At 42.1% G+C, this 21,341-nt stretch overlaps 1 protein-coding gene across 1 annotated transcript; it reads left to right on the forward strand.

Moving 5' to 3' along the window:
• Positions 1-2,651: 2,651 nt before the first annotated feature.
• On the forward strand, positions 2,652-10,965 carry KRT78 (keratin 78). Its single transcript, XM_044679247.1, has 9 exons — positions 2,652-3,044; positions 3,645-3,862; positions 4,562-4,622; positions 5,500-5,595; positions 5,999-6,163; positions 6,627-6,752; positions 10,133-10,353; positions 10,597-10,631; positions 10,694-10,965. The coding sequence occupies exons 1-9, from the start codon at positions 2,652-2,654 to the stop codon at positions 10,963-10,965; spliced, it is 1,587 nt and encodes a 528-aa protein (XP_044535182.1).
• The last annotated feature ends 10,376 nt before the right edge of the window (positions 10,966-21,341 follow it).

The following is a 21,341-nucleotide window of genomic DNA, read 5'->3' on the forward strand; positions in this document are numbered from 1 at the left end:
TCATCTCTATAAAACATGAATATTTTTTACAAGGCAAGAATTTGAAGGTATTAGAGCACACAAGCACCAAAAACACTCCCCCAAATGCAACTGGTTACATCTTAATTATTAGGCAAGACTTGTTATGAATGTGGAAGTCATTTCTGAATCAGCTGTCAAACCTTCAACTTGTCAGAGGACAGACCCAAAATAGATGCTAATATATAGGGAAAAATGAAAAAATGAGAAACAGATGTGCAGTCCAAACAACTCTTGCCTGGCCTGAGTTAATTCTGCTAAAAAAAGGGAATATGGGGAGAAGAAAATATATGGGTATTAACTATAATAATTTTATAGAGAAATGTAACCCAAATCAATTACCATAATGAGGAGGCTTCCAAAGCCTGAAATCTCAGTTAGCCTGCAAAAATATGACTTACTTGTTTTGGGAAGGCATATAGGGTAGCCAAAGGCAATAACATTAGTTTAGAGTAACTGTAAACTCATTTATAAAGTTTTATGGAGCATGACATGTTGTACTGGGAGTGAAGTGGAATTAGATGTCTTCAAAGATTCTTTCCAACTTCCAGATTCCACAACTACCATATCTACCAAACTATAATCTTCATTCAACTTTATAGGATGAATGATTCAGAGATGGAAGATGCCTGAGGAATCATCTAGATCAGTGACGGTGAACCTTTTAGGGGGCAGATGATGTGAGAAATGTCCTCAGGCACACGTCCCTCTGGCTTTCTAGTAACAAAGGCTGGTGAACTCTTTGCTAGGATGATGGTGCATCCACAGAGAGGGCTCTGAGGGCCTCCTCTGGCATGCATGCCTTATGTTTGCCACCATGTATCTAGAGTAACCCCTCCCTCTTCCGTTTTATGGACAAGGAAACTGAGGCCAGAATGGTGAAGTAACTTGCTCAATTAATGTGGCAGAACCTCCGTTTGAATGTCTAGATCCTCTAATGTCTTATGTCAGTCTGGAGATGGGTTCAGGACATGACAGCAAAAAATATAATTTCATAGGAAATTTGTCTGTCTTGTACTACAGTGGTCATGGTAAATATTTGCAAGTGCTCTTTAGTTCCTTGCCACAATCAGCCTTCCCATCCTGGAACTTCCTTCAGTATCTAGGGCCAGAATCTCCCTTTTTCATACTGAGTCCTTTTCTCTTTCATAGAAGCTTCCATTTTGGGGAGAGGCCCAGGCCAGCCATGTTTCCTTCCCCTATTGGCTGTGTTTTTCACTCTCTGAACTTTGTCACTCCTCCAGTTTTTCTCTCACCCTTTTGGAGGAAACTTTTCCACCCCATTCCCTTTTAGATCTCTTTTCCCATGCTCTCTTCTCCAATTAGAATTTAAGCTCCTTGAGGGCAGGGGCTGTCTTTTTGTTATCTTGTATTTTTATCCCCAGTGCTGGTACATGCGTGTTGCCTAGGACCCTTCCTGTCTTGTATCTCATAGAAGTCTCAGATCCATCACATTTGGTGGGTCTATCTTTCTATTCTTTTTCTCTGATAATCCCTCAAAACAGCAATGATTCGGAGATACTGGGAGGATTAGAAAGAGATATTCCTCTTGCGAACACTTCATTTCAATGGCTGGGTGTGTCTTGCAGCCTGGGGTATTGCTGTGCCACATAAATGCAATAATTGGCATCAAGTGGATTGACCCTTAAGTACACATGCTCATGAAACTGAAGGGAGACACCCTGTTGCCTGGGAGCCGAGGCTAAAGACACCTGATCTGGGTGCAGGAAGGACCGTGTGCTTGATTGATGGATTGGGTGGTGGTGGGGGAGGGACTTGGAATTCTCTTTTCCAGTTTCATTCCCAAACCTTGTTGTGTCATGTAGCCTAGATGACTTTCTAGCCTCTCCCTTCTTCTTTCTGACCCCCTCCCCCCACACCCAATCTGGAGAGCAAGAATAGTCTCCTAGAAACTTCATTTTCCTTTGTTCAGGAGGCTGCTGAGAAGTCTCTCAACTTCTGAAGCATCTTGGCTCAGGCTGTCTACTCTGGTAGGACAAACCTGCTGTCAGCCCTTCCCCACACCTCCCCTTTATCCCCTTCTGGAGCTCACAGAGCATCTTCTGTGGCTCCTCCCCTTTCTTTATTCCCCCCCCCCCCCCATCATTCCTATTCCTCTTCTTTTCCCTTCTCTTTTTTCTCCTTCCTGCTGGCTCCCTTTTCTGATTTTTCCTTCCACTCCTGGCTTGGCTTACTTGATTTTCTGCTCATCTCATCCCTCCCTTAACTGGTGTCCAAAATAGTCTTGTTTCTCTGGGAATCTTTTGGTGGGGGAGGTGAGGGAGCCCCATTTTTCCCTTCATGAAGAAAGCTCCCTGAGGTCAACTCCCATATTTCATCCTTCATTTCAAGGATAGGACTCTGTCCATGGCAGTGCTTGGGCCTTGGTTGGGGGCTGATTGACTCTGGGTGTGTTTTAGGACAGGTCAGTGTGAGCTGGTGGTGGTGGTGGTGGTGGGAGAGGGAGTGACAGACACAGTCAGGCCATGATCATCCTGGTTTGTCCTGCTCTCCCAGGCCCAGCCCAGCCCTTGTGGGGATAAAAGTCTCGTGCCAGAGCCCCAGGGCAGGAACTCGCTCCATTCTTCTGACTGCCCATTTGTCCGAAGCTGCTGAGACCATCAGGCCTGACCATGTCCTGTGTACCATTTGTTGCCCATGGGGGCTTCAGTGCCCGCTCTGCTTGCTCTGCTAGGGGGCGGAGCTGGAGTAGAGATGGCACCCGGGGAGTAAAAGCAGCTGGTGGCTTCAGCAGTAAAAGCCTTTGTTCCATGGGAGAGGCTGGGGGCATTTCTGGCAGGGGAGGGAGAAACTGGGGGTCACAGGGTAGATTTGGGGTAAAGTTTGGGCAGGGTGGGGGAGGGACTGGCCTTTGTCCCCCAGGAGGCATCCAGGAGGTCACCGTGGATCAGAATCTCCTGACCCCCCTCAAGATTGAGATTGACCCTCAGTTCCAAACCGTTCGGGCTCAGGAAACCCAGCAGATTAGAGCCCTCAACGATCAGTTTGCTTCCTTCATCGACAAGGTGAGGGTCATTAAATCTAATCCCCTACTGCTGCACCTTCACCAGAGAGACAGTTTCCGGACCCAGTCTTAGAGATAGATCTTGGAGGATAGGTGGGATTCTGACTTCTCATCATAACCTATTCAATCACCTCAAGGTTAGAAGGCCTTCCCATCACCCCACACCTAGTGGTCATGTCCTCCAAGGACCTTAGAACCCATTCATCTTGTCTGACAATTCAGGGGAGGGCTTTGGGGGTTCTTGAATGGACACAGTTAGTCAATACTTGAATGGGCTACCTCCATTAATCCTTTGGAATTCTCTAGCATTTCCTGTGACTTGCCAAAGAGGAAGAAGGATCAAAATAGAGCTGTTCTGTTTAATTAAGCAAGGGAAGACTTCATTGGGCAGACTAGTTGCAGAATTATAACATTTAAAGGCCTTTAGAGTTCAAAAAGTGAATTACCCCAGGACACTTAGCTAAGAAGTTTCAAATTTGGGTCTTTTGACAACTGGGCTAGCCCTTTCCTCTGTTTTCTATTTTCAATTCTGAAGTTTTTCTTTTTTGTAGGTCTAGATGCTTGACAGAGAATTTTCAGAAAGTCTTCTGTTGTCTGTTAGGTTCGATTTCTGGAACAGCAGAACAAAGTTCTGGAGACCAAGTGGCAGCTTTTGCAGAGTCAGGAGAGAACGAGTGGCCACTTCCAAAGCCTGGAGTCCATCTTTGAGTTGTATATAGCTAGGCTAAAGAAGCAACTAGAAGAACTCCAGAGGGAACATGGAACACTGACCTTGGAGCTGAAGACTTGTCAGGACCAGGAGGAGGAGTATAAAACTAAGTAGGAAAAAGCAACCCCTTCCCTCTCACACCTTTTCTACCTGGAGGTCCCAATGTGGTAGGAAAGAAGAAAAGATTACAACAGAGTCTAGAACTAAAAGGAAGTTTAGGGCTTATCTGGCCCAACGTACTGATTTTGTGATTTTACGGAAGGAAGACACTGAGCCCCTGAGAATCAAGTTAACCGCCCAAGTCACCTAGCTAGAAAATGGCCAAGTCAAGATTTGAACTTGGGTCACCTTCTTCTACAACCTGTACTCTTTTCACAATACCTGGCTGCTTCTCCCAAAAGCTTAGTGAGCTCAGGAAATTCCTGTTCAGCCACTGTGAGTCAGTGAGGTTCAGATTTTGACCATTTGGTTGCAAAAATGGAATGGAACAGGGTCACTGGGGAGATCTCTTAGCTTCTAGCTTCATTCATGGCCCTGCTAAAGTTTAAGCTCTCTGACTCAGACTTTCCTCTGAAGGGGAAAAGGGTAAACCTGACAAGAGGGCTTAGATTCTAAAATGAAGAAGCAACTGCCTGATGGGAAAGATAGAAAACTTCTGAAAGGGGGTATGGAGCCTTCTCTTTGGTAGAGTTTAAGGACATGGGATGGGAGAGGGAGAGAGGATTGTTTTAGGACATCTCCATTTGGAGGTATGGGAAGGTATAGGATGACCTCTGGGGGTCCTCAATCTGTGTCTTCTCATTTGGAAGGTATGAAGAGGAGGTTCACAAACGTCCCATAGCTGAGAATGACTTTGTGGTTCTCAAAAAGGTGAGAATGGCCCAATGTTATTTCCTCTCCCTCTGATGATGATAATAATGATAAATAATAACAAAAATAATAACTAACTCTCACATAGTGCTATGTGCTAGACTTTAAAAATATTCTCATTTGATCCTCCCAACAATCTTGGGAGGCAGGTGTTATATTTTATAGATGAGGAAACTGAGGCAGGCAGAAGTTAAGTGACTTGTTAAGAGTCACACATGTCTGAGTTTTATTTTATTTTATTAAAAGTAAAAAGTCCTTACCTTTCATCTTAGAATCAGTATTATGGAGGGTTCTAAGGCAGAAGAGTGGTAAGAACTAGGCAACTGGGGTTAAGTGACTTGCCCAGGGTCACACAGCTAGGAAGTGTCTGAGGACAGATTTGAAGCCAGGACCTCCTCTCTCCAGGCCTGACTCTCAATGCACTGAACCACTTCACTGCCCTCCTCCCCTCTCCCCACATATTTGAATTTTGATTTGAATTTGATCATTGCCTCTCAAGGAATTCCCAGGCTTCATATAACCCTGGATACATATACATACACAGAGTTAGAGGCTACTGAAGAGATGTCTAGATATTTGTTTTAGAAGAAAGGAGAAGAAATTGTTTAAGAGGAACTGATTGGGATTAGCCAAAGAATGCTTCCTGGAAGAAGGAAGTATGGGTCATTGTTGTGAAAAAAGGATGCCTTGTTCCCAATCACAGAATATTCCTCTCTAGTTAGGCAGAGTAGGAGGGAGGGTTCTGTAGATGGGGGATAGATCTGTGGTCTGGGGTGGAAAAGAATGGTGAACTAGCCAGTTGGTCTGAGCCAGTAAATAGATCCACTGGGATCTGGGCAGCAGGTAGCTGAGGTCCCTCGTTTCCATTTATTCCTAGGATGTAGATGGTGTCTACGTGAGCAAGCTGCAATTAGAAAGCAAAGTAGACAGTCTTCAAGAGAATATCTGCTTTTTGAAACGTCTGTTCCAGGAAGTGAGGACCATGTGGAGTCTCTGCTGAAGTCCTGAGTAGGGGGTTGGGGGTGGGCCAAAGGATGGCCAGGTTTCTGTTACCATATTTCAGATTGGCCAGGATATCCCTGTTAGACAAACTGGCATATTATTCCCATCTAAATGTCCCTACTACAGGCCAAGATTCCTTGGAGTCAGTGCATAGTCAGATAAAGACTGGAAGGAGTCTTTAATGTCTTGCCTAACTTGACAATCACTCTCTTTCCAGTCCCTGACTGAGCCCTGGCCTGATGCCCCCTCAGTGGTGCTACTGAGCACTGACCCTTAGATTCTATTTCTCTGCCTGGAGGCTCAAAAGGAACTGGGGCTCTGGGGTTCCTGGGTTGGGGGGTCCTGAGCTCAGGATAATACTATTTCTTCTATAGGAGCTCAATCAGTTCCAGACTCATGTCAACGACACCTCGGTGCTTGTTTCCATGGACAATAACCGATGCCTGGACCTTAGCAGCATCATTTCAGAGGTCCGAGCCCAGTATGAACTCTATGCTCAGAAGAGCAAAGCGGAAGCTGAAGCTGTGTACCAGAGGAAGGTGCTTGTCCTGGCATTGTCTGTTATCCCATTTACTGTTCATAGTCCCTAAGTAGAGGTCATCTGACCTTTTCCCCAGTCACCTGCCCAATCTAAGCCAGAAGGACTCTGAAAGGCTGGCTTCTGGAGATGTTCTGTTTGATATTATTTTGTGGATTCAGGGAGGGGTAGGGTGCCATTGTTTCCCTTTCCTCCAGGAATAGTCATGAAGAGGGAAACTAATGATGTTCAGTGCCCCCTAAATGCCCATCCATTGAGGGAACTTGGTCTTTGAATGTATCTTCTTATATCTCTTGGAGGGGGGAATTGAAGTCCTCTCAACAGTCTAACCTAAATCTATTAGTGGGCATCATTGGTATGGATATGGGAGGAGGTAGGTAGGGTCATGGGTGACTGAGGGGATCACTGTCAAGAGGTGGGGGCCACTAGTGAGTGATAGGCTCACTTCTGGCTCCCTTATTCAGTATCAGGAACTTCAAATGTCTGCTGAGAAACATGGAGAGAGCATGAGGGACACCAAGATTCAAATCACTGAGCAGACCCAAGCAATTCAGCGACTTCAAAGCCAGATTGAGAATATCAAGAAACAGGTCAGCTCTTCTGGGTTTCTGTCCTCTTTGTTTCTTCTCCAACATCTCCTTCCAATTGCTTGCTTCCCTTTGTGCCCTTAAAACCTACCCTTCCAACTCCTGCTTCTTTCTCCATTGCTCTCCAAATGAGGAGACCCAACCCTTGATAGGTTATGGATATAAGCAGAGAAGTTAAATTCTTCTTTCCCTTGGTGTATTGGTTAGGGGTCTAGTTGTGTGGCAAAGAGACCCAAGTCTCATTTGTTCTTATATACCCAACTAATTGCATAACACTCCTAGGGACAGGTGAAGGTCCTTAACAAAGTTGTCTCTTTGCTTCATTGTGCTTAGTTTTGAAATTACTTTGGATTTATCCATCTTGGCAAGAACTTCAAGGGAAAGTATTTTTAGAAAACCCTTATCTTCTGTCTTAGTATTGATTCTAAGCCAGAAGAGAGGTAAGGGCTAGGCAATTGGGGTTGAGTGACTTGCCCAGGGTCACATAGCTTGAAAATGTCAGGGCCAAATTTGAACCCATGTCCTTCAGACTCCAGAACTGGATTCTCTATCCACTGTGCTACCTAGCTGCCCCAAGAGAAAGTATTTTAAGTTAAAATATTTAATTCCTTCATCCCATCCTAGAGAAAGTGTAAAGTAGATAAGATTTGTCTAGAAATGAGCTAAGGAAGCTGGACTTCCTCTGGAGAAGGCTTCTTTCAGGGCAGTTTCACAACTTGTTAAAAAGGTCCATGAATTCCCAGGATATTGGCTCATAATCTTTCCTTTTCCCTTTGCACATATCAACACCCTTAAACTCAAAAGTGAAAGGTCTGTATTTTCTGTGTCATTGCTTCTTTTCATCTGACAAACTATTAGGAGCTGATAGCACATAATTCTGCACCACGTTATTCTCTAAATCATCCCATTTTGGGTCATGAATCCCACCTCTTTGAATTCTCAAACATTTGACCCTCACATATTCCCACTGCTGGAGAGGCACTGAGCCACAAACAATCCCAAATACTGGACAATAGGAAAACACCTCAATGTGACTTTAGAATGAAGTTTGGGGTCCTGCCATGTTCATGTGGCAGGGAATCTTAGCATTCAACTAATCAATTACATATAGATTGGGCATGGACTACATGGCTTGTTCTGCTCTGATATCTGAGAATTCAGATTTCTATAGCACCATAAGATTTGTCAACTACTTTCCTTACAATAATCCTTTGAGGTTCATAGTGTGGGTTTCCTAATCACCCCTACTTAAGTTAAAACTAGGGGGTCAGAGAGTTGAAGTAATATGACCAAGGTCACCTAGCTAGAAAATGGCAGGACTTGGGCAGTTAGGTGACTTAGTGGATAGAGCACCAGGCCTAGAAATGGGAGGTCCTAGGTTCAAATCCAACCTTGAACACTTCCTAGCAATGTGACCTTGGACAAATCACTTAACTCCAGTTGCTTAGCCTTTACTGCTCTTCTGCCTTGGAATCAATACTCAGTATTGATTCTAAGATGGAAGGGGAAAAAAGAAAGTGGTAAGACAGATGTGACCTCAAGTCTTTCGATGGTGAGTCTAATGTACTCACTATTTACTTGGAAGCTCTTGAATTTGGCTATTATATTCCTGGGGGTTGTCTTTTCAGGGTTTAGTGTAGAGGGCGATCTATGGATCCTTTCAATGTTTATATTGCCCTCTTGTTGTAGAACTTCAGGGCAATTTTGCTGAATAATTTCCTTTAGTATGGAGTCCAAATTTCTATTAATTTCTGCTGTTTCAGGAATACCAATGATTCTCAAATTATCTCTTCTAGACCTGTTTTCTTGATCTGTCAATTTCTCAGTGAGATATTTCATATTTCCTTCTATTTTATCAGTCTTTTGACTTTGATTTATTTGTTCTTGTTGTCTTGAGAGATCATTGGCTTCTACTTGTCCAATTCTTGTCTTTAGAGCCTGGTTTTCTGCTATATTCTTTTGATTTTTTTTTCTTTCGATTTGGTCTATCATGTTTTCCAGCTGTTTGATTTTGGTCTCCAATTTGCTTATTAATTCTTTTGATTTGGGGGCATCTTTTTCTAATTGTCCAATTCTAGCCTTTAGAGACTGGTTTTTGGCTGTAATCTTTTGGTTTTCCTTTTGAATCTGGACTGTTTGGTTCTTCAAGGCTTCCAGCTGGTCATTTCTGGTCTTCAATTTGCTTATCAATTCATTTGATTTCTGAGCCTCACTTTCTAATTGCGAAATTCTGCCTTTTAAACTGTTATTTTCTTGCCAGTTCTCTAACATCTTTCTCATAATCTCAGATTTGAACACTTCAATAGCTTGTGATCAGTTTTCATTTTTTGGGGAAGGTTTGGATATGATTACCTGTTTGTTCTCCTCTGCTGTTTGCTATGTTGTCTGGATTTTTTCTGTGTAAAAGTTGTGCAGTGTTAAAGGTTTCTTCTTGATCTTTCTCTTCTGGGGTTCCTGAGTCTGGCTTGCCATTGTTAGCCCAGCACCCTCTCAGCTTTATCCTCACGCCCAGGGTCTGTCTGCACTCTTTAGGTTCCTGATGTCTCAGGTCTAGTTGTTCTCAGGGTCAAGCCTCCTGGTGGTCCCCTTGCTTGTTCCTCTGCCTGAAGGTCCTTTAACAGTCTCAGGGTGTTGCCTCCACCGTCATGCACCCCTCTGCACTGGGTCCCCACTCAAGGTCCGTGCCTGCACTCGGGGTCTGTGTTCAGAGTCTGTGCATTCTTTTGCCTCTTGGGGTCTTAAGTCTTGCTGATTTCAGGAACAGGTCCTGGTGATGCCAGGTAGCTTCCAATGACTTAATGGGTGTCCCAAACTTGCTCTAAGTCTTTTGCACTGACTTTGGCACTGTAGGTGGTGTGTGTGTGGGAGGGGGTTGCTCAGCTCATGTTTTAGTAGAGTTATTTCACCCCCTTATAGCATGGAAGTGCCCTGATCCCACATACCTTCAATGTTGTACCCTGTTGTGGGGCTCCTTCGTTTGTCTGGATTTGTTTTTATGTCCCCTTGAGGAGTCCTATATGTTTCAGTTAGGAGAGGTTAAGCAGCTGCTTTTTACTCTGCCACCATCTTAACCCGGAACTCTAATGTACTCACTATTAATTCTATCCTCTACAGCCCCTTTCCTCCAAAGTCATGAAGGCCCCCATTTATCCACTAAAGTTAGAAAGTCACCTGGATTTTCTCCCTGACAAAGAATGAGATAAAGTAGAGGAAATAAATGGATTTATTTGGATCTTGAGGTCCCTGATGTTGGAATTTTCTGCTTATGTAAGGAAGGGAAATTGAAAGACCCCCCCACCCCCAAATTTACCTCCAAGTCCCATGTGGGCTGGGGTAAGTGTCCAGTGACAAATCTATTTCAGCTAATGCTTTTCCCATCCCAGAATGCTACAATCCAGTCAGCCATCACTGATGCTGAACAACGTGGAGAGCAGGCCCTCAAGGATGCCCAGATCAAGCTGGTGGACTTAGAGGGTGCCCTCAAGAAAGCTAAGCAAGACATGGCAAGCCTACTTCGAGACTACCAGGAGCTGATAAGCAACAAGCTGGCCCTGGATGTGGAAATAGCCACCTACAGGAGGCTACTGGAGGTTGAGGAGTGCAGGTGACTGTGGGGGACTTGGGATGATTTAATTATACTGTATCTTACAAGGAAACTTCTGATGAAATACACTCATACCCGGGGGTACTTCCCCACTTTGAGTCATTTTCCAGATTTAATAAGTGGGATTATGAATTGGGGATTGCTTTGTGGGTTGCTTGCCTTTAGGGGACCCTCAGAGCTCTAGAGTGATGGATAGAATGGATCCTGCCTGAGATTTTCCTTTTCTTGTCCTTTTTCCAACAGGATATCTGGGGAATACACCAGCAATGTCAGCATCTGTGAGTTCTAGTTGGCTTCTGGGAGTGGGTAAATGGTTTGGTATTGTTTTGCTCCTCCAAAGGGAGGCGGAGAGAAGACCCAATACTAACAGATGCACCTTTCTTTGTAGCAGTGGTTGGTGGAGGTATCACCAGCTCTACAGGATGTGATAACTCAGAGTTCAGCTGTTCCAGTGTTGTTGTTGGAGGTTCCCATTCAGCCAAAGGCCCTGACTCTGGCTGTGGCTCCATCTCTGCCTCTGGTTTGGGCTTTTCTGGATCCAGTTCGGGTTCTGTCACTGGCACCATCTTGAAAAAGACAACAATGTCCAGTTTGAAGACTATCACATACTGAATGACAGGGGATTTTCCCAAAGGCAGATCCTTTAATGTCCTAGGCAGATTTCCACAATCTAGAGCTTCCCTTCTTCAACCAACTCAGTCCCTTTCATGTTCACTCCAACACATGCAGACCCTGACATTGATTAACATTTTTTTCTTTCCCACAATCAATAGTTGCTCACATTTTAATAGTTTCACTTTCCACATAATGTCTCTATGAGTCATGTTGTATAAATATTGTTATACCTATTTTAATGATGAGGAAAAGGATGATCAGAGAGATTTTATTGAGTTACCTAAGGCCATATAGCTATTATAAACCACGACCAGGTCTGGAACCTTGCTCTTCTGAGAAGTTGCCTCACAGAGTGGAGAGAGAGCAGTGGATTTGGAGGATGTGAGTTCAAATCTCAGCTCTGCCACTTACTAAATTTGTGACCTTGGAGAAGTTATTTGACCTCTTTGTGCTTCAGCTTCATTATCTACACAATGAAAGGATAGGATTAGATAATGTCTAAAGTTCCTTCCAACTCTAAATTCTATGATCCCATGACTCTAAATCCAAGGGTTTGAGATTCTGAAACAACAATAAAGTTTATTTGTTTCCCTGTCTTGAAAAATTGTTTTTTTTTTCTAAAGGGAATTCTGAGGTCCTGGGTTGGGGAGATGTATTGCTATTACTTTGGAAGGTATCCTGACTTTGAGGACTGGGGTTAGAACCCAACTTTTGGCAGGTGTTACCTATATGACCTTGGACAACTAGACCATAGTACAATGAAGAGATTGTAAAATGGCCTCTGAGCTTTCAGCTCTAAATCTATGATCTTATGAGTGTCTCCCCTAGTTCCCAGCTCAAGAATTTTCATTTCTGTGTTCATTTATGAATGTGCTTTCCTTGCCTGGAACTTCATTTCTTTTCCCCTTAGAGGATTTCATATTTCATACTCATATTCAAATGCAGAGAAGACTCTACTCAAGCCATGATCCATTCCTGCTATGTTAGATTCAGCTAGTTCAGACTGGAAAAATAACTGTATCGGCTCAGATAGAGTTTAGTCTGGTTCCAACCACAGAAATTAAAGGGGGAATGGGTAAATGACTTGAATATAAAGAAGGGAACTATAAGCAAATGAGGAGAACACAGACTAGTATATTTTCAGATCTTTGGGAAAGGAAAAATTTTAAAATCAAGCAAGAGTTAGAAAAAAATTACAAAATGTATAATAAATATTTTTGATTACATTAAATTAAAAAGTTTTCATACAAACAAAACCAATGCAACCAAAATTAGAAGGGAAACAACAAATTGGGAAAAATCTTTATAACAAAAACCTCTGACAAAGGTCTAATTACTCAAATTTATAAGGAGCTAAATCAATGGTACAAAAAAAAATCTAGCCATTCCCCAGTTGATAAATGGGCAAGGGACATGAATAGACAATTTTCAGATAAAGAAATCAAAACTCCCAATAAGCACATGAAAAAGTGCTCTAAATCTTTAATAATTAGCGAAATGCAAAATCAAAACAACTTTGAGGTACCATCTCACACCTAGAAGACTGGCTAAAATGACAGCAGGGGAGAGTAATGAATGTTGGAGGGGATGTGGCAAAATTGGGACGTTAATGCACTGCTGGTGGAGTTGTGAATTGATCCAACCATTCTGGATGGCAATTTGGAACTATGCTCAAAGAATGCTAAAAGATTGCCTGCCCTTTGATCCAGCCATACCACTACTGGGTTTATACCCCAAAGAGATCATAGGGAAAAAGACTTGTACAAAAGCTACGCTCTTTGTGGTAGCAAAAAACTGGAAAACAAGGGTATGACCTTCAATTGGGGAATGGCTGAACAAATTGTGGTATCTGTTGGTGATGGAATATTATTGTGCTCAAAGGAATAATGAACTGGAGGAATTCCATGTGAACTGGAATGACCTCCAGAAATTGACGCAGAGTGAAAGAAGCAGATCCAGGAGAACATTGTATACAGAGACGGATACACTGTGGTAAAATCGAATGTAATGGACTTCTCTACTAGCAGCAATGCAATGATCCAAGACAATTGTGAGGAAATTATGAGAAAGAATGCTATTCACATTCAGAGGAAGAACTGTGGGAGTAGAAACACAGAAGAAAAACAACTGCCTGATCACATGGGTGGATGGGGATATAATTAGGGATATTGACTCAAAATGAACACCCTATTGCAAATATCAATAATATGGAAATTGGTCTTGACCATACATAATACCCAGTGGTGTGTGGGCTATGGGAGGGGGTAGGAGGAGGGGAGGGATAGAACATGAATCCTATAATCATGGATAAATGTTATAAATTAATAAATTAAATAAAAATTAAAAACAATAAAGGCAAAAAAAAAAAAAAAAAAGAAATCAAAGGGGGAAGAGAGAAGCCCTAAGGTCCCATGGATCTGGTAGACCAAATGCTGGGCTTGGAGCCAAGAAGACCTGAGTTCAAATCTAGCTTCAGATACTTATTAGCTATGATGCTACAGAGCAAATCATTGAACCTCTGTTTGTTTCAGGTTCCTGAACTGTAAAATGAAAATAATAATAGCACCTAACCACTCAGGGTTGTTGTGAGGATCAAATGAAATAATATTTGCAAAGTGCCTTTACATAATAGGTACCATAAATAAAAATAAAATAAAAAACCCAATTTATTCCCTTTTAAGTCTACATATATCCATTTCTCCCTCATCATGTGATTTTGGAGGATATTGGTTTAGCTCCCTGGGTCTTCATTTCTCTACTTCTCCTTTGAGGAGAAGCAATATCTGATGCCTCGATGGGCCTCCTTATCTCTTTGTCTGCCTCTGTTCTCAGGGATGTCTTTTTACTCAAATGACCTTCTAGATGTCTCCTTTTCCTACTCTGAAACTTACAGAGTAGCTTGCCTCTTGTGACAAATCTAAATTCTTCAGCCAGCTAAAAGCTACCTCCACCTGGTGTTCCCATTTGATCTCATATCCTAGGGTACCCTGTATTAGACCACTTTCTCTGTCCTTGAAATCTTAACTAACATGCCTTCCTCTCCTCTTCCCTTTCCTTCCCTCTTTTTCTCCTCCTTCTTCCTTCTTCTCTCTCCTCCCTTTTCCCACCCTTTAAATCTCAAATACTTATTGAGTTATATTCCTACTTTGTAACAAAGAAAAACAGCAAAATCAACCAACAAAGTAGCCATGTCTGACAGAGAGCACATGTACCATTGTCACCTTCCATTTTTTTTTTTTTATGAAGATGAGAGATCTGTGTCTCATCTTGTTTTCCAGGTCAAGATTAGTCATTGAAACTAATTGGAGTTCAATTACCTTTTTGTTCACATTATTATAGTCATTGTGAGTATTGTTTTTTTTTTTTTTTGGTTTTGCACCTTCTAATTGGAACTTGTAAATAGAATACCTTAAGACTCTAGGTTCACACAAATTGGATTAAATCCTGGAGTTTTACGCAAAGAAATTCATCCCCCTTTTTTGCCTTACTGTCCCATTCTGGATATGTTCTGGGAAAATCTCCCAGTATACTCAGGGTATAATGTATGTTTAGACTTTTCACATGTAGCCATTGGGGTACCTAACTACAAAAAAAAAACTCTTGAAGCCAAAAAAATGCACACTGGATACAAGAAAGTCCTCATTTTGCCCCATGGAAAATGTGGAAGATGTAAAGGATTCTCAAGAGTGCACATGCAGAAAATATATTAGTTCTTCTCAGGGGCATATTGGTGAATATCTAACAATCCTATCTCCTAAAAAGCACAACATACCTTGAACTTTAATCTGCATTATTAAAAAAAACAAATAAACCTAACCTTCCATTTTAGAATCAATACTGTGTATTGGTTCCAAGACAGAAGAGCAGTAAGGACTAGGCAATGGGGGTTAAGTGACTTGCCCAGGGTCACACAGCTAGGAAGTGTCTGAGTCCAAATTTGAACCCAGGACCTCCCTTCTGTCTCTAGGTCTGGCTCTCAATCCACAGAACTATCTATCTGCTGTCCTTAATCTGCATTATTTCCATTTCATTCATTGTTTTATTTTTTTTAAACCCTTACCTTCCATCTTGGAATCAATACTCTGTATTGGTAAGGACTAGGTAATGGGGGTTAAATGACTTGCCCAGGCTCACACAGCCAGAAAGTGTCTGAATCTAAGACCTCCCATCTCTGGGCCCGACTCTCAATCCACTGAGCTACCTAGTGGCCCCTCATTGCTTTCTTAAATCTAGATAATCAACAAAACAATAAATTAAGTTTTGATTTATAATGTCTAATGATTTCTAATGTGCAAATATTCCTACTGAAAACTCAATAATTGGCTCATGTTAAGACCTGGCTCCAATGCACCCCTCCCTGAAAGAATTTAGTGTTATAGTCAGGGCAAGTCTTTTACATTTTAGTGAAGCTCTTTTCCCCAGATTCCTGCACATTTTCCCCAAGACTCATAGAACCACCCTGTGGTTTAGACTCCCTCCAGAAGGTGGATATACTATGGGGGCTTTGTATAAGCCTTTTTCAGTAGACCTTTGCTGTTCTATATTAGCTTATTAGCTTTGCTCACCAAATAAATAGAAACTATGCTTATAATCTGTTTCTTTCTGCAAGGAGCACAAGCATTAGGAAGTCTTTCTCTAGAAGGTTCAATCTATTAAGATAGATTGAGTTTTTGAACTAGAGAACTAGTGCATTTGGGATTTCTTGCAAAATGTTAACAAGGAAATTGTCTAGAGGTCTAGATTCTGAGATGATGATGCTGGAGAATCCCCCTTCTCCACAAATGAGGTGGGAGTTCATGAGCATTGTAAATGAATGAAATCTCTTGGACCACATTGGCATACCAACTTCTGTCACATGTTTTGCTAGAAATCTATTGGTGGCCCAGCTGATACTATCTTTTGAATGGGGGAGAATCCACTCTCCAGATATCTCCTCTTAGGTTGATTGCAAACACCTCAATACTTCTTCTATGTGCACTACTGCCATAAATTGACACCCCCTATTTTTGTGGGGGAGGAAACTGTAACTGGGCACAGGTTTTCTCAAGAGAGATTAGGGATTTATGGTCAACTAGAACCCAACCCCTTATCCACAAGTGAGAAATCAAACCATCCTGGATGGACATTTCCCCCAATGGGTCTCTGTAGGGCAACCTAAAATAGAATTCCCAGATAGAAGTTTCCCCAATGGATCTTGGCAGAACCCATGAAGATTCAAATGTAAGTCCTGGGGGAAGTTAGGATTGATGAAAAATCAACCTTTTTTTTTTTTTTTTATCATTTAGTGAAAACTAACTGACCAAACTTACCTTTCAGAAAGGAGAATATTTGGTCTTTCTAGTTCATCAGACAATCTCCTTCCTAGGAATCTAGAGTCTATAAGAATCTCTGATAAGCTTCTTGGATTTATGCCTAGACAGGGCAAACCACTGAGATCTGTAAACAAACAAATGAAAAACCAGGCACCTACAACAAAGGGATCAATGCTTGATACCTACTGGAAATCAATCCCTTACTCACTAGATGAATTGCAAGATGTCACCCATGGCACAGGGTCTTGAATGCCTCATTTTTATAATTTCTTATGGTATAATAATGTTCCATTATATTAATATAACTAATTTTCCATCTAGTCTCCAATCAGAGTACTCACTTTGTTTCCATATTGAGTCTTCACAAATAGTGTTGATATGAATAATCATTATGTACAGGATCTTAATTTTTGCCACTGACCTCCTGGAATCTATGCCTAGAAATGTAATTTCTGGGACAAAAAATATAAATAGCTTAGAGACTTGTAGACTTCCAAATTGCTTTTAGAGTGGTTAAACCCAGTAAACACCTCTATTAACGCCCAGTTTCTCACAGGTGTACCAACACTGTCTATTTCTATTTTTTTTTATTGTCTGTCAATTTGGCAGATGGGGAGTGAAACCTTAGAACTGTTTTAATTTGCATCCTATTATCAGTGATCTTGAACATTTTTTCATAAGATTTGTGATCACTGGAATTTCTTCTTTTGAAACCATTTTCCCTTGTCCCCTGATAGCCATTTCTCAGTTTCCCCATTACTGTCATCCCCCCATCTATTCTTTGCCTCTTACTTAACTATATCTATCACATTTTCCTCCTTCAAGAATCTTTCCTTGGATAAGCCCATGACTTACCCCTTTTTGTTCTTTCGCCTTTCCAATATCCGCATCCAGAACTCTGAATGCATACTTTATTTTATTTGTTTAATTGAAAAAAATTTTAATTAATTGATTTAGAATATTTTTCCATGGTTACATGATTCATGTTCTATTCCTTCCTCCCACCTCCCCCCATAGCCAACGAGTAATTCCACTGGGTTTTACATGTGTCATTGATCAAGACCTATTTCCATATTATTAATATTTGCATTGGGGTGATCGCTTAAAGCAGGGATCAGCAACGTTGGCTCTCGAGCCATATCTGGCTCCAGCTCCCCACTGGCCAGTCCGGGCAGAGCCCCAGGATGTGCCCCAGGGGGCCCTTCAGCCCCCACCCCATATTCCAGCGCCTTCTGCCTCTATCCTCCTTCTGAAGGCATTTATGGCTCTCACAGCCAAAAAGGTTGCTGACTGTTGGCTTAAAGTCTACATCCCCAGGCGTGTCCCCATTGACCCATGTGATCAAGCCGTTATTTTTCTTCTGTGTTTCTACTCCCACAGTTCTTTCTCTGGATGTGGATAGCATTCTTTCTCATAAGACCCTCAGAATTGCTCTGTATCACTGCATTGTTGCTAGTAGAGAAGTCCATTACATTCCATTGTGCCACAGTGTTTCAGTCTCTGTGTATAAGGTTCTCCTGGTTCTGCTCCTTTCACTCTGCATCAATTCCTGGAGGTCTGAACATATACTTTATATGCTGTTATTCTCTGTGTCCTGGAGATGTGATTGATATCAAGAGACTGGAAGTTTCCTGAGGTTTCTTTTTCAGAACCCTGCTCCATAGTGGTGGTGATGGCAATCAGTAAGACAAGAGTAATGTTGATTCACATTAAATGTGTTCAGGGAAGCTCCTTAGAAACAGGCTTTCTTGGGGGCAGCTGGGTAGCTCAGTGGATTGAGAGCCAGGCCTAGAGTCGGGAGGTCCTAGGTTCAAATCTGGCCTCAGACACTTCCCAGCTGTGTGACCCTGGCCAAATCACTTGACCCCCATTGCCTACCCTTATCACTCTTTCACCTATAAGTCAATACACAGAAGTTAAGGGTTTAAAATAAAAAAATAAGTTAAAAAAAAAGAAACAGGCTTTCTTGACCATGGTTTCCAAAGAGGGGAACTTTTTCCAAACAAGGATTACTGTGAACAGAGAAACGTTCTCTAAAGTCATTCTAAATTCCTTGTGTTTGGGGTTTGCCCCATGGTACATGTGGCACATCTGGAAATAATAGTCCTTTGGAGTTTAAAAACAATAGCAAGCATAACTGTCAAACAATGGAGGAAGAATGGTGACTTAGGAGAAAATCTTTCCTTTCTTTTCTCATCCTCACATAATGGGATAATGGAAAGAACCCTGGATCTTGAGTTTCAGCTCTTGAATTCAAATTCTGACCCTGCCACTAATTTTCTGTGGGACCTTAGAGAGGGTGAAAACCTCATTTCATTTTCCTCAGGAAAATAAAGGGATTTGAACTACATAGGGCTAAGACATTATTCTGTTTCTTATGACATCGTCTGATATCTCTTTCCTTGCTTCAAGAGAACATAAGAAGATGGTCTTGAGACTGCTTTCTGTTCCTTTTCATCTTGTTTCTCATCCCTTAGGCCCTATGACCATAAGAACAGAAATTCATTGTCCTTCCCTTCTCTCAAGGCTTCTTGAAGGAGTTTTGTGGGAATCTATGGCTGTCTTTCCCTCACCATAACTGCCCTCCCTTCCCCTGTCCCAAATTCTGGCATCTATCCATCAACTTCATGTTGGGCTGGCAGGAGACAATATATCAGTAACTCTTCTACATCATAATTATTGAAAATAAATAATATAGGGATCAGTGGATTGAAAGACAGGCTTGGAGATAGGAGGTCCTGGGTTTAAATCTGGTCTTAGACACTTCCTAGCTGTGTGACCCTGGGCAAGTCTCTTAACCTCTATTGCCCTTACTACTCTTCTGCCTTGGAAAAATAATATACAGTATTACTTTTAAGACAGAAAGCAAGGGTTTTAAAACAAAAAAAGAAAGTAAATAATGTAAAAAGGAATAGTTGCAGCCAGTTTCTTGCCATCTTGGGTTCAGTTTGTAAGGAAAACAGAGTCATAGTATCACAGAGATGTAGGATTCAGTTAAGGAATGGGAGGACATAGCTTCGCCAATCCTGCACCTCCCTTCCCTCCAAGGAGAGCAGATTTCATACAACAGAGAGTACCATGAATAAAGAGACTGGACAAGATGAATTTCTATTTGGGCAAGGGGATCTATTCTGTCCTGCTCAGAGACAGAGAATGAACACAGTGGCTCAGAGGATCCAAGGGATAGCATGGGGACCATCAGACAGGCATTCTTAGGGTGGAGCAGAATATGCACTTACAACCCCTTACTCTCTCCCACTCGAGATGCTCCCACCCAAGATGAGTGATTCAGAGAGCTGACATCACTCTCTTTTCAGAACCCTGAATCTTGTTTTGAAAGCCAGATCTCACTCAGCTGCTTCTCTGCCACCCACATAACTAAGAAGATAGATAAGAGAGTCTGAGAAAGTGATTGAAGCCTCAGGGAAAGAAGAAAGGTGGACTGGAAGTGAAGGATCATATCCCTGGCAATTCTAGGCCAACTCCTTCCCTAAGGACTTCCACATTGACATCCCTTTAAAGTGGAGAAAGGTAGGACTAGAAAGGTAGGAGTTGGCCAAGGATATAGAAGGAATCTGGATTCGGGACTCAGGTTTCCTTATTCCTAGTTCTTAGATTCTTCCATTTTCCAGCTACCAAAACCCCTCATGGGGAGAAAGATTTTTATATGTACATTCGACTACACTAGTTGAGTCATCCTGGACAAGTCACTTAGTCTTATTTGCTTCAATTTACTCATTTGTAAAATGAACTAGAGAAGGAAATGGCAAACATTCAGTATCTTTGCTGGGAACCCTCCTCCCCCCAAAGGAGTCATGAAGCATTGGATATGACTGAAAATCATAACAAAATTCAAGAGCAGAAATGGTTCAACTCGATTAAATTCAATCAAAAAGACTGCTAGGCAACGAGGAGACAAAGACAACAGCAGAACATTCCCTGATGAGAGACAAGCCTGGAGACAGAGGGTTCAAATTTGGGCTCAGATACTTCATAGCTGTATGATTCTGAGGGAGACACTTAACCCCAATTGTCTAGCCCTCTTCTGTCTTCTGCCTTGGGACAAACTTAATTATAAATTCTAAGACAGAAGGTAAGGATTTACTTAAATAAACAAACAAAAAATTCCCTGACCTTGAGGAAAGGATGCGCTATATAAATGCTAACTATCATTATTATTGCCCTCTAGTGTGCTGCTGGGATGTACTTTTTCCTTATTAAAATGGTTGTTTTGTTGGAAAAAGTGGGCTGAGGAGGGGTCAGTCACTAGGTTTACCCCAGAGCAATAATAGCACACCAGTGAGGAGTGATGAGAAGGGTCAGGGCACAGAGCTTTGGGATCTCAGTCTCTTCCTGGAATATGGCTTGGCCTGTTATGGCATACCCAGATGGAAGGCCTTGACTTCATAGGTCTGGATGGAGACTCTCTGGCTGTAGCTTGCTGACTCTCCCCAAGGAGTATATTTTCCCTGAGTGGCTTGGCTGTGAGCAGTGGCCTGCCTAATATATTCCTCCTGGGTAGCCTGGACATTTTCCTTCTTTCCACCCTGGGACTTAAGGGCAGATGCCTGCAGGGCTTGGCCTTTAGCAAAAGTCAGGGCTTATGGCTTGTGCAAAGAGCAGGTGTTGATGGCCTTGAGGTTGATGGAGGCATCTTTCTCACTCTGCCTCCCAGGCAGGAAGATGGTAACAGTGAGGCACAGTCTAGGGAAGGACAGTTGCAGCTACCATTGTGATCTTGTCACGTGAATACTTCTGGCTACAGGCCTGTCCAGGGATGACTTGCTAGACTTCAGCAAGGTTCCTTCCTCTAGTGAGAGAAGTCTTTTCCTCTATACAGAATCTTAGTGACTTTCTTGGCTGTTAGGTCCAACTCATCTTTTAACCTTCTACAATGGTCAAATTTACAAATAAATAGTCTTTATTTGAAGACTTCTTGTGGTGTGAAGCTCACTGTCTCTAAAGGTAGCCATTCAACTGGGGAGGGGGAGAGGAGTTGGAGAAGGAAGGTTAATAACAGAGATATCCATCTATCCATTCATCTATCTATCTATCTATCTA

Source organism: Gracilinanus agilis, chromosome 5 (assembly GCF_016433145.1).
Source record: "Gracilinanus agilis isolate LMUSP501 chromosome 5, AgileGrace, whole genome shotgun sequence".
In the NCBI taxonomy this organism is placed as follows: domain Eukaryota; kingdom Metazoa; phylum Chordata; class Mammalia; order Didelphimorphia; family Didelphidae; genus Gracilinanus; species Gracilinanus agilis.